The sequence below is a fragment of the Myodes glareolus genome, chromosome 1, assembly GCF_982192425.1.
Source record: "Myodes glareolus chromosome 1, mMyoGla1.1, whole genome shotgun sequence".
Lineage (NCBI taxonomy): Eukaryota > Metazoa > Chordata > Mammalia > Rodentia > Cricetidae > Myodes > Myodes glareolus.
Genome location: NC_142026.1, coordinates 7,201,272 through 7,216,439, shown reverse-complemented (window position 1 = coordinate 7,216,439; position 15,168 = coordinate 7,201,272). Strand labels below are relative to the sequence as shown.

At 37.6% G+C, this 15,168-nt stretch overlaps 1 protein-coding gene across 8 annotated transcripts in view; it reads right to left on the bottom strand.

Annotated features, from left to right (window-relative positions):
* The window catches only part of Creb1 (cAMP responsive element binding protein 1), a 53,457-nt gene that overhangs the window by 29,423 nt on the left and 8,866 nt on the right, over positions 1-15,168 (bottom strand). For 6 of the 8 annotated variants that reach the window (XR_007236897.3, XM_048459407.3, XM_048459406.3 and 3 more), the window contains exons 2-3: positions 6,709-6,830; positions 540-686 (exon numbers count right to left, since the gene is read on the bottom strand). Coding sequence is in view for 7 of the 8 variants with exons in the window: in XM_048459407.3 (XP_048315364.1) it covers positions 540-686; positions 6,709-6,822 (261 nt within the window). In the remaining variant the exon portion in view is untranslated. Of the gene's footprint in view, positions 1-539; positions 687-6,708; positions 6,831-7,024; positions 7,044-15,168 lie in introns of those variants that run through there. The other 2 variants (XM_085699053.2, XM_048459409.3) reach the window with 2 other exon arrangements.

Below are 15,168 nucleotides of genomic sequence, written 5' to 3'. Positions count from 1 at the left end.
CTAAGTAGTTACCTTCAGAAGAGTGCCTTTATTCCCTTTTACCCCAAAGGAACAAACTCTCCAAAGAGTCAGACAGTGTAAGTGATACAATTAACAGTCCTATGATGGACCTCCTGAATATACTATTATTTCAAAGTTATAAAGCCTACCTTTTAAACAGCCAATATTATGTCTGATGTGATCTCTAAGTACAAATCCTATCTCAGTCTTTCCCCATACAAACTTAAGTTCACTGTAGGTTAACTTTCCTTAACTGAGGCACATCAGTCCCACAGGCCTTTCCCAAACATTTCCACTTATCACATGTATTTACTATCTCCTTAAATAAATGCTTTTTCTTCTGTAGATTAAAAAAAAGTAATTTTTCTTAGGTCTGTCCCTGCACATATAACAGAAATATACAGAAACAACACATTCCTTTACTATGGAGAAAAATCAATATAAACTAGATGTGTCCTTATTTTCACAACTAATAAAAGGAGAAAGAAACGGCTATAAACAAGTTATTAAAGTATATGTAGAACTTTTTATACACATACCTGAACTGTTTGGACTTGTGGAGACTGAATAACTGACGGCTGGGCAGCCTGAATGACTCCATGGACTTGGACTGTCTGCCCGTTGGGCAGCTGCACTAAGGTTACAGTGGGAGCAGAAGATGTCGCGTGAGCTGCTGGCATGGATACCTAGGGAAGCATGGAGAGCAGTTACCATCACAGAGACCTCTCAGGTTCCACAGGAAGTAGCTTAGAATTAGCAAAAGTATGACCTTCCTGGTTGATAAGTATTTCAACAATGTGAAAGAAATCAATGATTTAATATTCTTAAATTTAAACCATACACAAATCCCTCCTCCCCTCTACTTTTCAGCTCATCCCGAGAAACAAAAACGGTCAGTTATGCCATGTGGTGTCTACACAGGCATCCTAGTCACCCTCCCAAGGCTACAGAATACTTCATTCATGTGCTGCTTTACACTGTCTGGCCTGCTTTGATATCTACTTTTTCTTTTTTATAAAATTAAAGGCAAAGTAATAAGAATTATCTTCACTTAAAGACAAAAACACGTTAAGAGATTAATTCACCCAAGGTCAACAACAGACAAGCTGGCCTTAAGCATCAAAGTTTTCAGAATACCCTGGTGTTAAATAAACCATGTTTTAAAACCTTAACTTTTCAAATTTGGGCAGATAGGACTTATTAAGTTTATAACAACACATTCTAAAAATATAATAGTCTAGTTTATACTAATTATAAGCATGTCTTTTCATTAATAAGAAAGTATATGAATTGTAATTAAAACTTTCAATTCCTCCCATTCTGAAAAAAAATGACTAAACTAGTTAACAGGTGGTATTTTAAGACGTGTGTGTGTCTGTGTGTGTGTGTGTGTATGTACGTGCGTGTGGGTGTGTGGGGAGGTGTAATACAGGGAAAGACACACACCACTCCTCAATGTCAGAAGCAGAGACACAGCAGCTCAAAAGGCTTCAGTGGTCTAATCATAAAGAACTCTCTCTACGACACATTAAAAAAGTTTTCAGGCCAGGCACAGGGGCACGTGCCTTTAAACCCAGTACACAGAAGTAAGGCGACCTCGGCAAATTCCACACCAGTCAGGGGTACAGTGAGACGCTGTCTCAAAACAAATAAAAATCTTGCATTTTCATCAATCAGAGTGGCATATGCTCATAATACCAATGCTAAAGAGGTAAAGGCAGAAGGATGCTGCAAGTTTAAACAAAGTCAGCCTAAGCTGCCATTTGAGGCCCTGTCTTAAAAACAAAAAACAACCTTCTCTATTCTGAGAATATAGGAGGAATTGCTAAAGTGTTGTTTTGTGTGTGTGTGTGTGTGTGTGTGTGTGTAAAATAGGTTGGTAAAGTCTCCATTTTAGATCAGTGGCTCTGGAGGCTGAAGAACAGATACACTTCGGGCGGTGAGGAAAGGCTTTCTGAATGACTACTGCAGGAGGGAATTGGAGATGCTAGTAGTGGCAAACAGGTTTGGGAGAGCTGGGGTTGTGGTGAAAGGTGCAGTGCTGAACGTGAACTTGCAGAGAAACACAGAAGGAAGGGGATGCTTCCGCCAAGCTGGGAAAAAGATCTTTTGAAGACAAGTTATCTTTAGCACAAAGATTAAAACTAGACGTTTTCTTTTCTTGGATGGCTACAAAAATCTTTGTTTTTAGTTCTCTTCTCTTTGGTCACTTGAAGTTTATTTTACCTGGCCCTCTAAACGTGCCTGAGTACTTGTGTGCAGTAACATAGGTAGTCTATTTATAACATCAGAACTTTAGAGTGAACCCAGAGGGTACTGTCCCTCAAGTTACTCTGAGTTGAGTGTCTCATCTTAACTCCCTAAGAAAGCTGTCCAATTATTTGTCTTCTTCCATGTATCCTTTAAAGGCGAAGCTAACAAGCTAACTCTGTGATTTCTACCCTAGTTACTCATAAGCTTCCACAGACATGTAGTCTAACATAGAGTACCAAATAGCTGGACTGCTTTCTTGTGTATGTGGGCGGGAAACAAACCAGTACTCTAGCTCTAACACGGGGATCATCTCCAGCCCTCCTTTTTTCACTTTTATGACAGGGTTTCAATTGATTATCCTGGCTGACCTTGAACTTGGGGTTCTCCTGCCTCAGACTCCCAAACAGCAGTTACTACAAAGCCTAGATAAAACTCCCATGTATTCCTACTACCAGCACTACCATTGCATATCTGCCATGCTTTTGTTTTATTTACTGTTGTTTGTGCCTGCTATGCCTGTGAGGCAAGCACTCTATCCTGAGGCACTTTCCTATCACAGGTGTCTGACCTTTGATATTGTCATGTACAAATGTGTTGAACCAAATTCACAACTATCTTGGGAGCATGTGGCCTGGTTCCAAGTGAAATATGCTTGAGAGATATTTCTCAAGACACACAGATGCATTCAGTTTTTACAATACACTATCATGGAACCTATTTTTCAGTTTTAAAATCTATTATCTATTATCTCTGCATATTCACTAAAAATATGACTGCATAATAGAATGTATTATAAAATTTGTTTAAAAAGTCTTATATTACTTTTTACTTGGATTTATTAAAATTTTACATTCTCATCTGGATGTGGTGGTGAATGTCTGTAACCCTGAGACTGAGGAAGGTGAGGCAAGACTGCTCTAGTGTGAGGCCAGCCTAGGAACACAGTGATGCACTGTCTTAATAAACTAAAACTGCACATTCTCATGATCAAAACCATAGGTTTCTTTAACCTTTAAATTCTAAAAGGAAAACAAGATGTATTATTTTATGTTGATTATCTTTCTTATTTACTCTGATTTTGCTTTCCTGTCCCTCCTATTCATTGACAAAATCATAATCATCTTATCTTGCCTTAGCTTTACAATGTTTTCCTAGCATTTAAAAGCTGGTATTAAAAATTTATGGAGTCAGAATTAATAGGAAGTTATGTTAAAATCTCTTTTAAAGGCTCAGGAAACACAGTACAGGAGGTGGAGAGACCGTAAGAGTCAGGAGGGGAAGGAATACTGCGAAACCCTTTGTTCTGGACAGGACATTGCTGTTACACTGACAAACTCAAACGGTCTCATTACCTGCATAGGAGATGTGTGGGATGGAGCCTGTAACGTTCTATCATGGAGAGAATGGGGTGGGAGAGGCTTCACAAGCTCTCTGAGAAACCAGTAGCAGTTAATGGTTGCTGGGAGGACAGCCATTTTCTTTGATAGTACAACCACTTCCAAGTGCACACTTCAGTAACGCCCACTCATGCTCATGTAAGCAGCCATAATTAAACTCAGTGGGTCACAACAGTAACAACAACATGAGGACATCAGAGTGGAAGAACCTTGGAAAGAAGGGGTCATGAATGTGACCCAAATACATTAAATGACTGTACTGAACTGTTAAAAACTAAAAGATTATTTTTTTAAAAGTGTGGTGTATTTGTCAAGGAACTTAGATGGGCAAATAAAAAAATATAATTGTAAGGAGACAAGAAGAAAGGAGAAAAGCTTTATGAAAGTTCACTTTTGACTACACATTTCACTTTTAAGTCTTCAGTGCTGGAGGCTGCCTAATGATAAACCTGAGCATGTTCCCTTCTGAATTCCAAATTATATTTCATGAAATTGATTTCACTTTTATATGTATAATCATATAAATGTGGAAACTAGGAAAGGAGGCAACAGAGTTTTCTAGGCTGAATAACAGAAGGATTAATAGTAACAAACTAAGAAGACCACAGTTCATAGAGGAAGAGATCCAGGTGCTTAGGATCTCCACACTGTACTAGGTGGCATGAAGAGAAGGGCTGAAAGTAAATAAAAGGGCGGGTTGGAGGCTCTTAAGGAAGAAATGAATTCTTTTCAATCCCTAGAAGAAGAAATGTCTGGCCCACTGTGGGAGAAGTACCGAACACCAGAACGACTGGTCACTATTAAATCCCAGCCCTTTCTCTCCCTCGCCTCTCAGATCCTTTCCATGTAAACAGGATGAGTGAAACCTCTGGGGGCCTAGTCAAACAAAAGGAGAAGGTCCAAGACACTAACAATTAAGATCACCATTCCCTACAGTTAAATTCATTGTTTGGAGCTGTTGGACTCCAAATATATCCATGAAGTTTCCAAAGTAGCTTCTCAGTCATTTATATCTATCTACTTATCATGTAATGTTGAGGCATGAGCCCAAAGCTTTGCATGTGCTAAGTACAAATTCTACCATACAATCCTATCTCCTCATCTTCCCCCCCCCCTCTTTAATCCTGGGCAGACATTCAGAGTGTTAAGAATTTGGTGGACGCCTCTACTAGGAAAGATGGAGACTAAAACAAATGGAAATGAAGATGAAGAGCTATATGAGCATGTAAGAAAGAAAAACTAAAAATAGTCACCAAAACAAGGCAAAAACGAAAACTACCCACCAAACAAACCCCTTCCCCTGAGGATAAAAGAAGACACTGCCCTATAAAAAGGGAGAGACACTACAGAAACACCAAAAGACTACCAGAGAACAAACACAACTCTTAGAAACATGTTAGCAAAATAAAGATTCAACTGGCAGGATGGAGTATATAGAAGAACCTCCCAAAAAGCAGAGCAAAAAGGATGAAAAACAGCAAAGAAAACAGGAGGAAAATGAAGAAACAAACAAACAAAAACAGTCCCAGAAGCATAACATCCGGATCACAAGGATCCTAAAATACATACAAAACAACCACCAATTAACTGAAAGAAACTGCCCCAAAGTGAGGATGTGAATTTTCACTGTAAAAGGATGACTAAATACAGAGAATAGAAATGAACCAATTTATTAGTACTTTTTATAAGTAGAGACCTAAAGTACTTCATAATATGCTAGATATAAGAAATGAATTTGATTTCAAATTTTGTAAACAACACTAAATGGACCATAGAAAATAACAGATAATTTTCAAGAAAAAGTCTTTTACCAAGAATTCTTATGCCAGCTAATCTTTTCATGCTCTACCTTATCAAGAATACAAATTCCCGAAGAGAGTTATAAGAACAGAAAGAATTCCCAAGATGAATATATATATAGATATAGATATGAATATATAGTCAATTGAGGGCACAACCAAGCCAGAAGAACACATGTTGAGGGCTGTCATCAAGGAACTTGCTTAGCTAAATGCTCAGATGAGCCCCAACTTCTCTGAGTATGTTGTACTAAGCCTGTATTCACCAAGTGCTGCCTCGTCTGATATATTAACTGTCTTACTTGAGATCTGCAGGGAAAACCCTGTTTTCTTACGAGAAAACACAGGCAACCTGCCTACTCTGTTCCTGCTGGAGCTCCAGTATCTGACTCACACCCACCCTCACCCCACCTGTGATGAGCCCTTTATTTCTCAGGACTTATTTTGATCAGTCATTTCCACTGCAGATTCTTAACTGAGCTAGGGCAAAGCAAAGCCTCTGGCAGGATTATTTTTCTCGGGAGCCTTCACTTTAGAGAGGAACCAGCCAGGCATGGCTGTGCACACCTTTAATCCTAGCACTGTGGAGGCAGAGGAAGGTGGATCTCTCTGAGTTTGATACCAGCCAGGGCTACACAGAGACATTCTGTCTCCAAACATGCAGAAAGGAAATATCGGTCTTACCCTACAGGTTTATATATATTTGGTTTTTATATTAAGCACTGTTTTCATGAATATCGAGATAAAAATTGGTTAATAAAGGATAAACAGGCGAGAGAAAAACAGTAAGTATAGAGATGACTGCTTTAAGGACAGGATACTTAAAACAAAACCAGACTAAATGTACTCAGAATGCACAGGGGAGAGATTGCTATCATTCTTAGGACTGATTCAGTTTGCTTGCTTAATCTGCTTTTTAGTATCAGACTATATAAACTTAGATTTCCAAATATATCTGCACGTCCAGGTCCCAAAACAAGTCTGTGTGGTATTAAACAAAAACAAAACAACAACAACAAACCAAGGCAGCTGTCATAATCAAGGTTTTATTGCCTTGAGAGGGCCAATTAATTTGTTAGTAAAAAAGTAATTATTTCTGGATCATGTCACTACACAAACTATATTAATGTTTAATGATGCATTTTACTGTTAATTATTCATTACTATCATTTCTAAACATAAGCTAATACTAATAGTGAGTCGGAATTCTGATATTCTCTTGGAAGAGACACAGCCTGGACTCTCCATGTATTTTATACCTGGGCTAATGTGGCAATCTGTGGTTGTGCTTGAGCTGTCATTTGTTGGTTTTCAGCTTCTGTTACAGCAGCATCTCCACTCTGCTGGTTGTCTGCTCCAGATTCCATGGTCATTTAGTTACCTACAATAATATGGAAGAACGTTACAAGCACTACAGTGCTTTGTACTTTCGTGACTTTAAAGGCAAACTTCAAGTTATAAATAGGTCTATGTGATGGTTAGGTTAGTAAATGCACTTAGAAATCTAGTTAAAACAGAATATAGCTGACCTTTTACTCAACTTGTTCAAATCTGCTGAGCTATAAACCCTAGTACCTTCAAAAAACAAACAATGAAGAAATTCAAAGTCTTCCTTTGGATGTTTCTTGCTAACAGGAACTAGGAATGGTCCCTCTCATGACTTCCTTCACTAACGAGGAGGGCAGAGGTGGCAGCAAAGCTCGTTTTCTCAAAATGCACAGTCAGGTTCAGAAAGAGGGTAGAGAGCAGGAGCGAGCGTCAGGGCCCTCCTCTAGGCATGTCCTCCTGTCAGAGCGAGAAGCAGAGCAACTGTAAGCCACGCACTAGCAGACAAGTTTCAAAAGCCCACGCAGTGGCCCACAAAGGTGAAAAGGTAAGATTAAAGCCAGAGCCTCAGCAGAGACTCCACTCCTCAGTCATGGCAGAGTGCAACACAGAAGCAAAACACATTTTGAAATACTTGACTGTCAATACTGAACTCTAGCACATTTAGACTTCATTTTGCTAAGAGTTTTGCAGATTTGTATAGTGCTCTGGCACCTAACGGCAGCAAAAGTCAGTGGAGAAGAGTTCCTAGCAGCAGTAGGTACATTAGATTAGTAAATTTTCAGGTAACTAGAGAAGCAACCCTTTCTAAATATTTTTTGGTGGTGGAAGGGAATACTCCTGGTGTATCCCTCTTCTAACTCAAGGCCTACATATTACCAGACAAAAATGAATGTACTATGAGCAATATCTATACTTATTCCTCACATAACGGAAAAATCTCAATGCTTTACCAAACAACTCTAAAACTAAGAATCAAAATTGACACATCCTTATGGTCATTATAATACTATCAAACCATATCCAATATTTAATACATCATTATTTATAAAATAAGTTTAAAATGAAGATAAAATGTTTCTTCAGAAATTAATATACAAAGTTAGAAATACCAGCATCCATAAAACACAGACGACAAAGTAAAAAGGTCACACACAGACTTGGCCAATGGTTACTTAGAGCAGTCATAGCCCAGACACTGGGGAATAACTGCCATGAACGCCACAAAAGCAAAGTCGGAACACTGAGTCAGTATGAAACTTTTACAAAAATGCAGTTAAAAGGTATTTGATGTAGAATTTGTTTTTTAAGACCATAAAATCATCTTTAAGAGACCTATGAAAAGAATTACTTTAGTAAAAAGAAAACTGTCTATAACATATGACATTAAATGGAAAGGAATCTCATTTACGTTAAAAGCACACACACAGAGAGACAAAATGGAAAACATAGATGTGAAGCTACATTCACAGAAAGAGTGTGAGAGAAATTCAACGCTCAGCGGGAAGTGGCAACTGCAGAACTTTATAGGATGACAAGTGTCTGGTATTCTTTTTACATACTTTACTATCAGTACTGGTTGGAGTTTTTTTTCCTTCTAAAGATTCAAGAGTGTTTACACAGTTTAAAGAAAAAACATCAACATCAAACATCATGAGTAACATTTCTGAGCTATTGACGAAAACTGTATTTCAATAGTGATTTGGAGATACCCATTGCTATTTTCTCAAATCTCACGTTAAAATTACCATTTTGGCTGACTGTTTGCTTGATTTACAAATGGAGGAAAAAACCTGAAATAACCTGGTTATTATCCCTCATGAAAATTTAAATTATCATAACAGTTATACTCTAAAATTTTTAAGAAAAATATAATATGTAAAAATAAAACAATTAAAACAATTTAGCTATCCAAAATTTATCTATTCTTCTGACCTGGAGGAAATGGCAAAGAACAAAGAACTCATTTCAGTAGCAACAAATACTGTAATACTCCCTTTGCGGATAAAATGTGCACACTCGTTTATAAAGACTTTATTCCAAGCCATATGTATTTTATAGCTATGCTGCCATCTACACAGTTCCACTCTACCACTTGGTCAAAGGCAATCTGTAGGTGTGTCACTTTTTTTGTTTCTATTTACAACACACTGAGACTATATTTAAAAAAAAAACAACTAAAGTATAAGGCTTCTTTATGAGATTTTCATTTAGAAAACAGGATTCAGTACTAAATCATAATAAAAGAACAGAAAATTTAAGTAGTCACAGCCATAGACACTCAAAACAGGGCTATGATTTTCTTATTTCCCCACTCTAATTAGATAGTATTTTCTCATTGAAGTTATGGTTTTTCCAAGGGCTACAAGCCCCCAACCAAACTGCTAGCATTTTATTACAACTTCATGCAGATGGCTACCAGCCCTTACTCAGGGCAGGGATCAACCTTAAACTGTTAACTTTTAGCTTAAACAGATACCAAACAAATTTGCAACAGCAAAATTGTGTCTTTCATAAGGAAACAGTGCTGGTAAGAATTATCACCCAGGTGAGAAGGTTCTTGGACTCAACTACAACAGATATTCTTCTTTTCATTTTCACCTTGAAGGCAATACAACAGCAATCTGCCAGTTGGACTGAGCTGACAGGATTATTCACATTCCATTTCAAAACTTGTGCCTGTTTATGTCCTCTAGTATGGGAAGAACAGACTGTGTAGCAACATGTGTAGAATCTTCAGATTTTTCATCAACCCAGCTGTCATATCCAGACACAGATTAAGCTATCAGGAACAATCTGTGGGATCTTGAACAAATGATATAAAAACTAGGCCTGGGGTGGAGACAGAGCGGGGAAAGCTGCTGCCATGCAAGCCTGGCAGCCTTAGTTAGATCCCTGGAAGCCCTCTCAAAGGTAGGAAAAACAACAACAAAAAAACCAACCAAACAAAAAAAATTCAACTCCACCGTCATCCTCTACCTGCATCACTACCACCCCAGTATGGACACAGTGGTATTTTTTAAAATCGTAACTCTTAAAATTACTGGACTAGGGATTTTTAAAGTGCAACGGGCTAACTCACAACAAAATAGTTTCCTTTACTAATATATACTTTTATCAATTTACATTATATACATTATTCTTATATGAAAACACTGTACTGAATGTGCTGAGCATTGATCAAACTACTAAGAAAAGACAACAGAATGAAATTTTAGACAACTTTTCCTCATAGAGTTTATATTCTGCTTGCTGTGCAGAAGCAGGGCAAAAGAGCAGGAAATAAAATATCAACCATGGCAGATTGTAGAAGTGTGCAGGAATACCAGACCAGTAAAAATAGTGGCAGTATTTTGGGTATATTGTGGTATATTCTTCAGTATTATGAAGGCTGACCACTAAACCTGTCCTAACAAGGACATTTAGTTCTCCTAAGCGGCACCTACACAGAAATGTGCTGTATCAGAAATAAATTTGGCAGCAATACCTCTCTGTCTACACCAAGTTAACACAAATTGTCGTCAAACTGCAAATTAAAGCTCATCAAAGCCAGTCAAACTGCCACGTTTATAATCACTAAGTAAAAAGGAGGTTGTGGGTTCACTTCTTTTTCTTCATTTTTATTCTGATCTTCCTAACAACCTCAGTTCTTTAGATTCTCAACAGTCTACAAGTTTTGGGAGGTAAATGTTTTCGGGGGCTGTAGATGGCTGTAGTGAAGAGCACAGACTGACGGCTCTTGCAGAGCCCTAACTGGTTGCTAGCCCCACATCAGGGAGCTCACAGTAACCTGTATCTCCAACTTCAGATGATCCGAGGCTATCTCCTGGCTTCTGCTAGCACCTGCAGAAACATGTTTAGTCTCACATATGCAGGCATATATTTAAAATAAAATAAATCTTAAAAAAAAAAGAGAACAAATCCATCCTTATCATAACATGGCTATTTAAGCCTCTAAATTCACAAATTTAATTTTTTTCAAGATGTGAGATAAAAGTTCAAAGAAATGCACTTCTAACTAATGGAACACATGCTGTTTGTTAAGATGGAAATGACCTCAATTAAAAACAAGAAAAGATTCCCCAGCACAAGAACAAGCTCATGAACTCATCTTCATCTCCTAAAATTCCAGGGATTTAAGGGAACCACATAAACAGAACTCTGAGGTTTCCAGGGCAACTTGAGCTAAAGGCGTATTTGGGCAATTTTAACACTGTCTAGGGTTAGAGATGACTCAGCATGTAAGAGTGTGCGCTGCTCACTCAGAGGGCCTGCGCTGGTTCTCAGCAGCTCACACTCAGCTCTCATTCTATCCAGCTCTAGGGTCTGACACATCTGGCCTCAGCATGCACCTGCACTTACGTACACACACACACACACACACACACACACACACACTCAGACAGAGAGAAATCTTTAAAATAAACTTTACAATTCTGTTATAAATACATTAACTAAAAACGTTTTTGCAAAAGTATACCCACTCTTACATGGGATACAGTAATTTCTAGTTGTTTTGTACTTGTTTTAAGTTTTTCAAAGAGTTTAAAATTAAAAGTCTTGCCAACCCGTCCTTCCACCTCTGATAGGTGCTTCTTCCTGAATTGTTACTGAAAAATGGTAAAGTCCAGCTTCTGTATGACAGAGGTTATGTCCCAGTCTAATAACCATGTTGTCCTGCCTGCGGTCCTCTACCTTTACCCTGTGAAGTTCTTTCTGGCTCTTACCCTGAAACATTGCCTAGTTGTCTGTTTTGACATGTCTAGTCTACTGGAATTGAAATGTATGTAGTCAATACTCAAAACTGAGCAATGTTCCAAGTTTCTGAGACTAATAGTCTCCTGGTAAATATAGCATCCCTTCACTGAAACCAGGTAAGAAAAAAAAATCATATTCAGTCATCACATGCATACCATTTTAGACACATACCCCACTCAATACTTATTAACCCCAACTGTCTAAAGCCGAGATTCGAAATAATGAGTGAAGACAGGCAATGAGATCAACTAAAATAAATAGCTACCAAGTTGATTAAATTCTGTTCTCAAAATTTCTGAGCCCTTACAAACCAAGGTCTTTTTTAAACAGAAAATAAATCTATACTTGAGTCTCTTCTCTAGATAGCAGAAAACAAAAACAGTTGTAACATGAAGGTGATTGTAATGTAATGACTTAATTCTTGGGGCTGGGGAGAGAGCTCATCAGTTAAAAGTGTTTGCTTACTCTTCCATGGTCAGCATTAGCTACCACCAACACATCTGATGGTTTACAACTTCTAGGAAATGAGACACTGGCTGCTGCAGCTACCCAAAAACACATGGCACACACCACACCACACCACACCACACCACACCACACCACACTGATAAATCCTTGAATAAATTCTAGAAAGGCTTTAGTTTTCATACTTTCTCAGACAATCTGTAGCAACAATAAACACCAGCAGAACCTAACCACCATTCCACGTGGACACGGCAGACAGCAACACTGCAATACTACTTAATAAATCCCGATTTATTTGCTTGACTCAGAGAAATTTTAATTTCAGTATTTTATGGTTTACTACAGTTTTATAATTACCATGTTACGGGAGTGCCAGTCTTAAAAAGTTTCATAGCTTAGGAAAAAGAGTTCTCAAAGTGAGTATTCAGCAACAGTAAACTAGGGAAGAGTTATGTGATTTGTGGAAACACTGTGTAACTTATAGCAGTCATTTATCAATATCTAGTATATAGTTCCTTTCAAGAATAAAGTTGAAAACTTCAAGTTTCTCATCTTGCTTTTAAAGTACTGGCAACATTCACTCACTTGCCTTATTTTCTTTCAGGTGAGATTACACGTGGCTCTGAAAACGTGCTTCCTTGTCTGGGCAAGAAAAGATAGAGCTGCCTGGCAAGCAGCTGCAACTCCGCAGCATGTGACATGCTAAGGGTTTGGTTTCTTTTCAAATGATGGTATTAGTGCCTTAAAAAAAAAAAACATTTATTTATCATGTACATGCACAAGTATGGCAGTCAGAGGGCAACTCTATAGTGGATCCTCACCTTCTATTAGTAGGTTACTGCGACTGAACTCAGGTCAGCCTTGGCAGCAAGTACCTTTACTCCTGAACCATCTCACTGGCCTGGTCTCCCATGACAACATTTTCATCCACCTCTTCCCAGTGAACTTTCTTTGCAAACACTCATCTCATACAGCTTTTTAAACTGAGTCTTTTCAAAAAGCTGACCCTTTAGGTAACGTCTAAACGTAAAGTGCCAGAAGATGGATCAGGAAGTTCACTTTCTTAAAAATAAGGACTATGCACCTTCAAAAAGTAAATACTTTTATATAAGTAGTTTCCATATTGAAAGAGTGACACAGTCTTTAAATTTTAAGTTCTAGCTTATAAACTAGTTCAGTTCCCAAACTGTAAAGACCCCAAAGTTATGACCTTAAGTTAAATGTTTAGTATTCTATTCGATGTGGTTAGCAAACCTAAGCGACTGTTTGAGACCACTACATTCAATGGACACTGACTGTCCATGTGCTTTAAGAGGTCTGTAAGTTGAAGGAGCAGTGTTAGTTATTTTGAACTAGGTCTTGAAATGCTTTTCTTGGTGAAATGTTTACAAGTCAGTCCTCTACGGTTAGACTGCTGCTAGGGCATACATCATAGGACACACATCCTGGCTCACAGACAAGTAGAGATGCTGAGGTCTGTAAGGAATTCACAGGCTTCAGGACTGTCCTCTCAGTCATCAGTATTATAAAAGTGGACAACTGAATATATAGTCAACATTGAAACCCTACAAAATATAAAGAAATATGCAAATCACTTTAATTATATGGTGCTTACCAGTTAGCAAATGAAACCCCCCCAAAAAAAACAAAAACAAAGACTATATTGAAAACAGACAAGGGTATTCTGTAGAGCTGACAAATGGCACATAGATAATGGCACAAATTTATGCATTTGTATGGCATGTATATATTTTTTACATTTGGTGTAACACAGTGAATGTGGACAAATATATTATGACAGGCATTCACCATCATAGTATTATTATACAGGTTATTTTTCTTTATGTATGGTTTTGAGTAGACATTTGAAGTTCAGTATTTTTATCTTTAGTCTTGAAATAATCAACATCAAGCCCAACCTTCCAGGTAGACATACTTTTTATTATTATTTTGATTAACACAACTTCAATACTATTCTTCAAGGGAAGACACCGCTATATAAAGCATCAAAATTAATAAAAACTCAAAGTATGAAACACCTTGAATCACAAAAAATAAATTTCCTTTTTAAGTAAAAAAAAAAAAGAATAAAAAAATCTGCAATTAAACCGAGCCTGGTGGTGCACACCTTCAATCTCGGTACTCGGGTGCAGAAGCAGATGGATGTCTGAGTCCAAGACCACCCTGGTCTATTGAGCAAGTTCCAGGCCAGCCAGGGCTACACAGAGAAATTCTGCTAAAAGAGACAAGTATAAAGCAAACTTATGGCCGAGTTCCTTATAAATATTCCCTCTAAACAAATATTACTATTTAATTAGCTATTTAAAACCACAAACTTCCATTTGTAAATGATGACTGGGATATAAGAAATTGGGGAGGGGGGTTATATGACCTGGCACTTACTGTAATCTTTCTATTGATACAGATCTGAGTAATGAAATAATAAAATTAATTCATTTTTCGATGACCTACGCTAGAATGTTTTACTCCAAGTGACCTATTTATAAATTAAAACTGATATTCCTTAGAGACAAACTTTAGTAGTTATTAATAAAATAAAAGCTTTGAAATTTTTCCAGAGAGATAATGCTACAAAAAAAAATTGCTTTCCTATGACAGTGAGTTCATCCTTTACACTCCAAAGGACAGTTGAGTATTTCTAAAAGAAAATGAACGCAGTATCACTCACCTCATGTAAGCTTAAAAGTGAATTTCCCAAATAGAACAATTAAGTAAATGCACTACACCCAAGTAAGAATGTAATTGGCTCAGAAAGTAGCCAATTATTATGCTCAAAATTGTCAAGTCTTAGTTCTTCATTTTCTTTCACCAGCCACTCCAAAAAAGGTTTATGGACACAGATCAATGGAGAAGAGCAGGAGGCAGAACATGGCTCCACATACATTAGAGACTTCAATTGCTTTTCATTAAACAGTGGTATTGTTTGTTGGGCTTTCCGAGTTATTTGGAAAATTATGACAATTAAAAGAAAAAAAAAGGAAAAAGATTCAGCAAGGTGGAGATGCAAACACCTTTAATCCCAGCACTTGGAAGGCAGAGACAGGTGGATGGATCTCTGAGTTTGAGGCCAGTCTGGTCTACAAAGACAATTCCAGGACAGCCTGAGCTATTACAGAGAAACCCCATCTTGAAAAAACAAGGCAAAGATT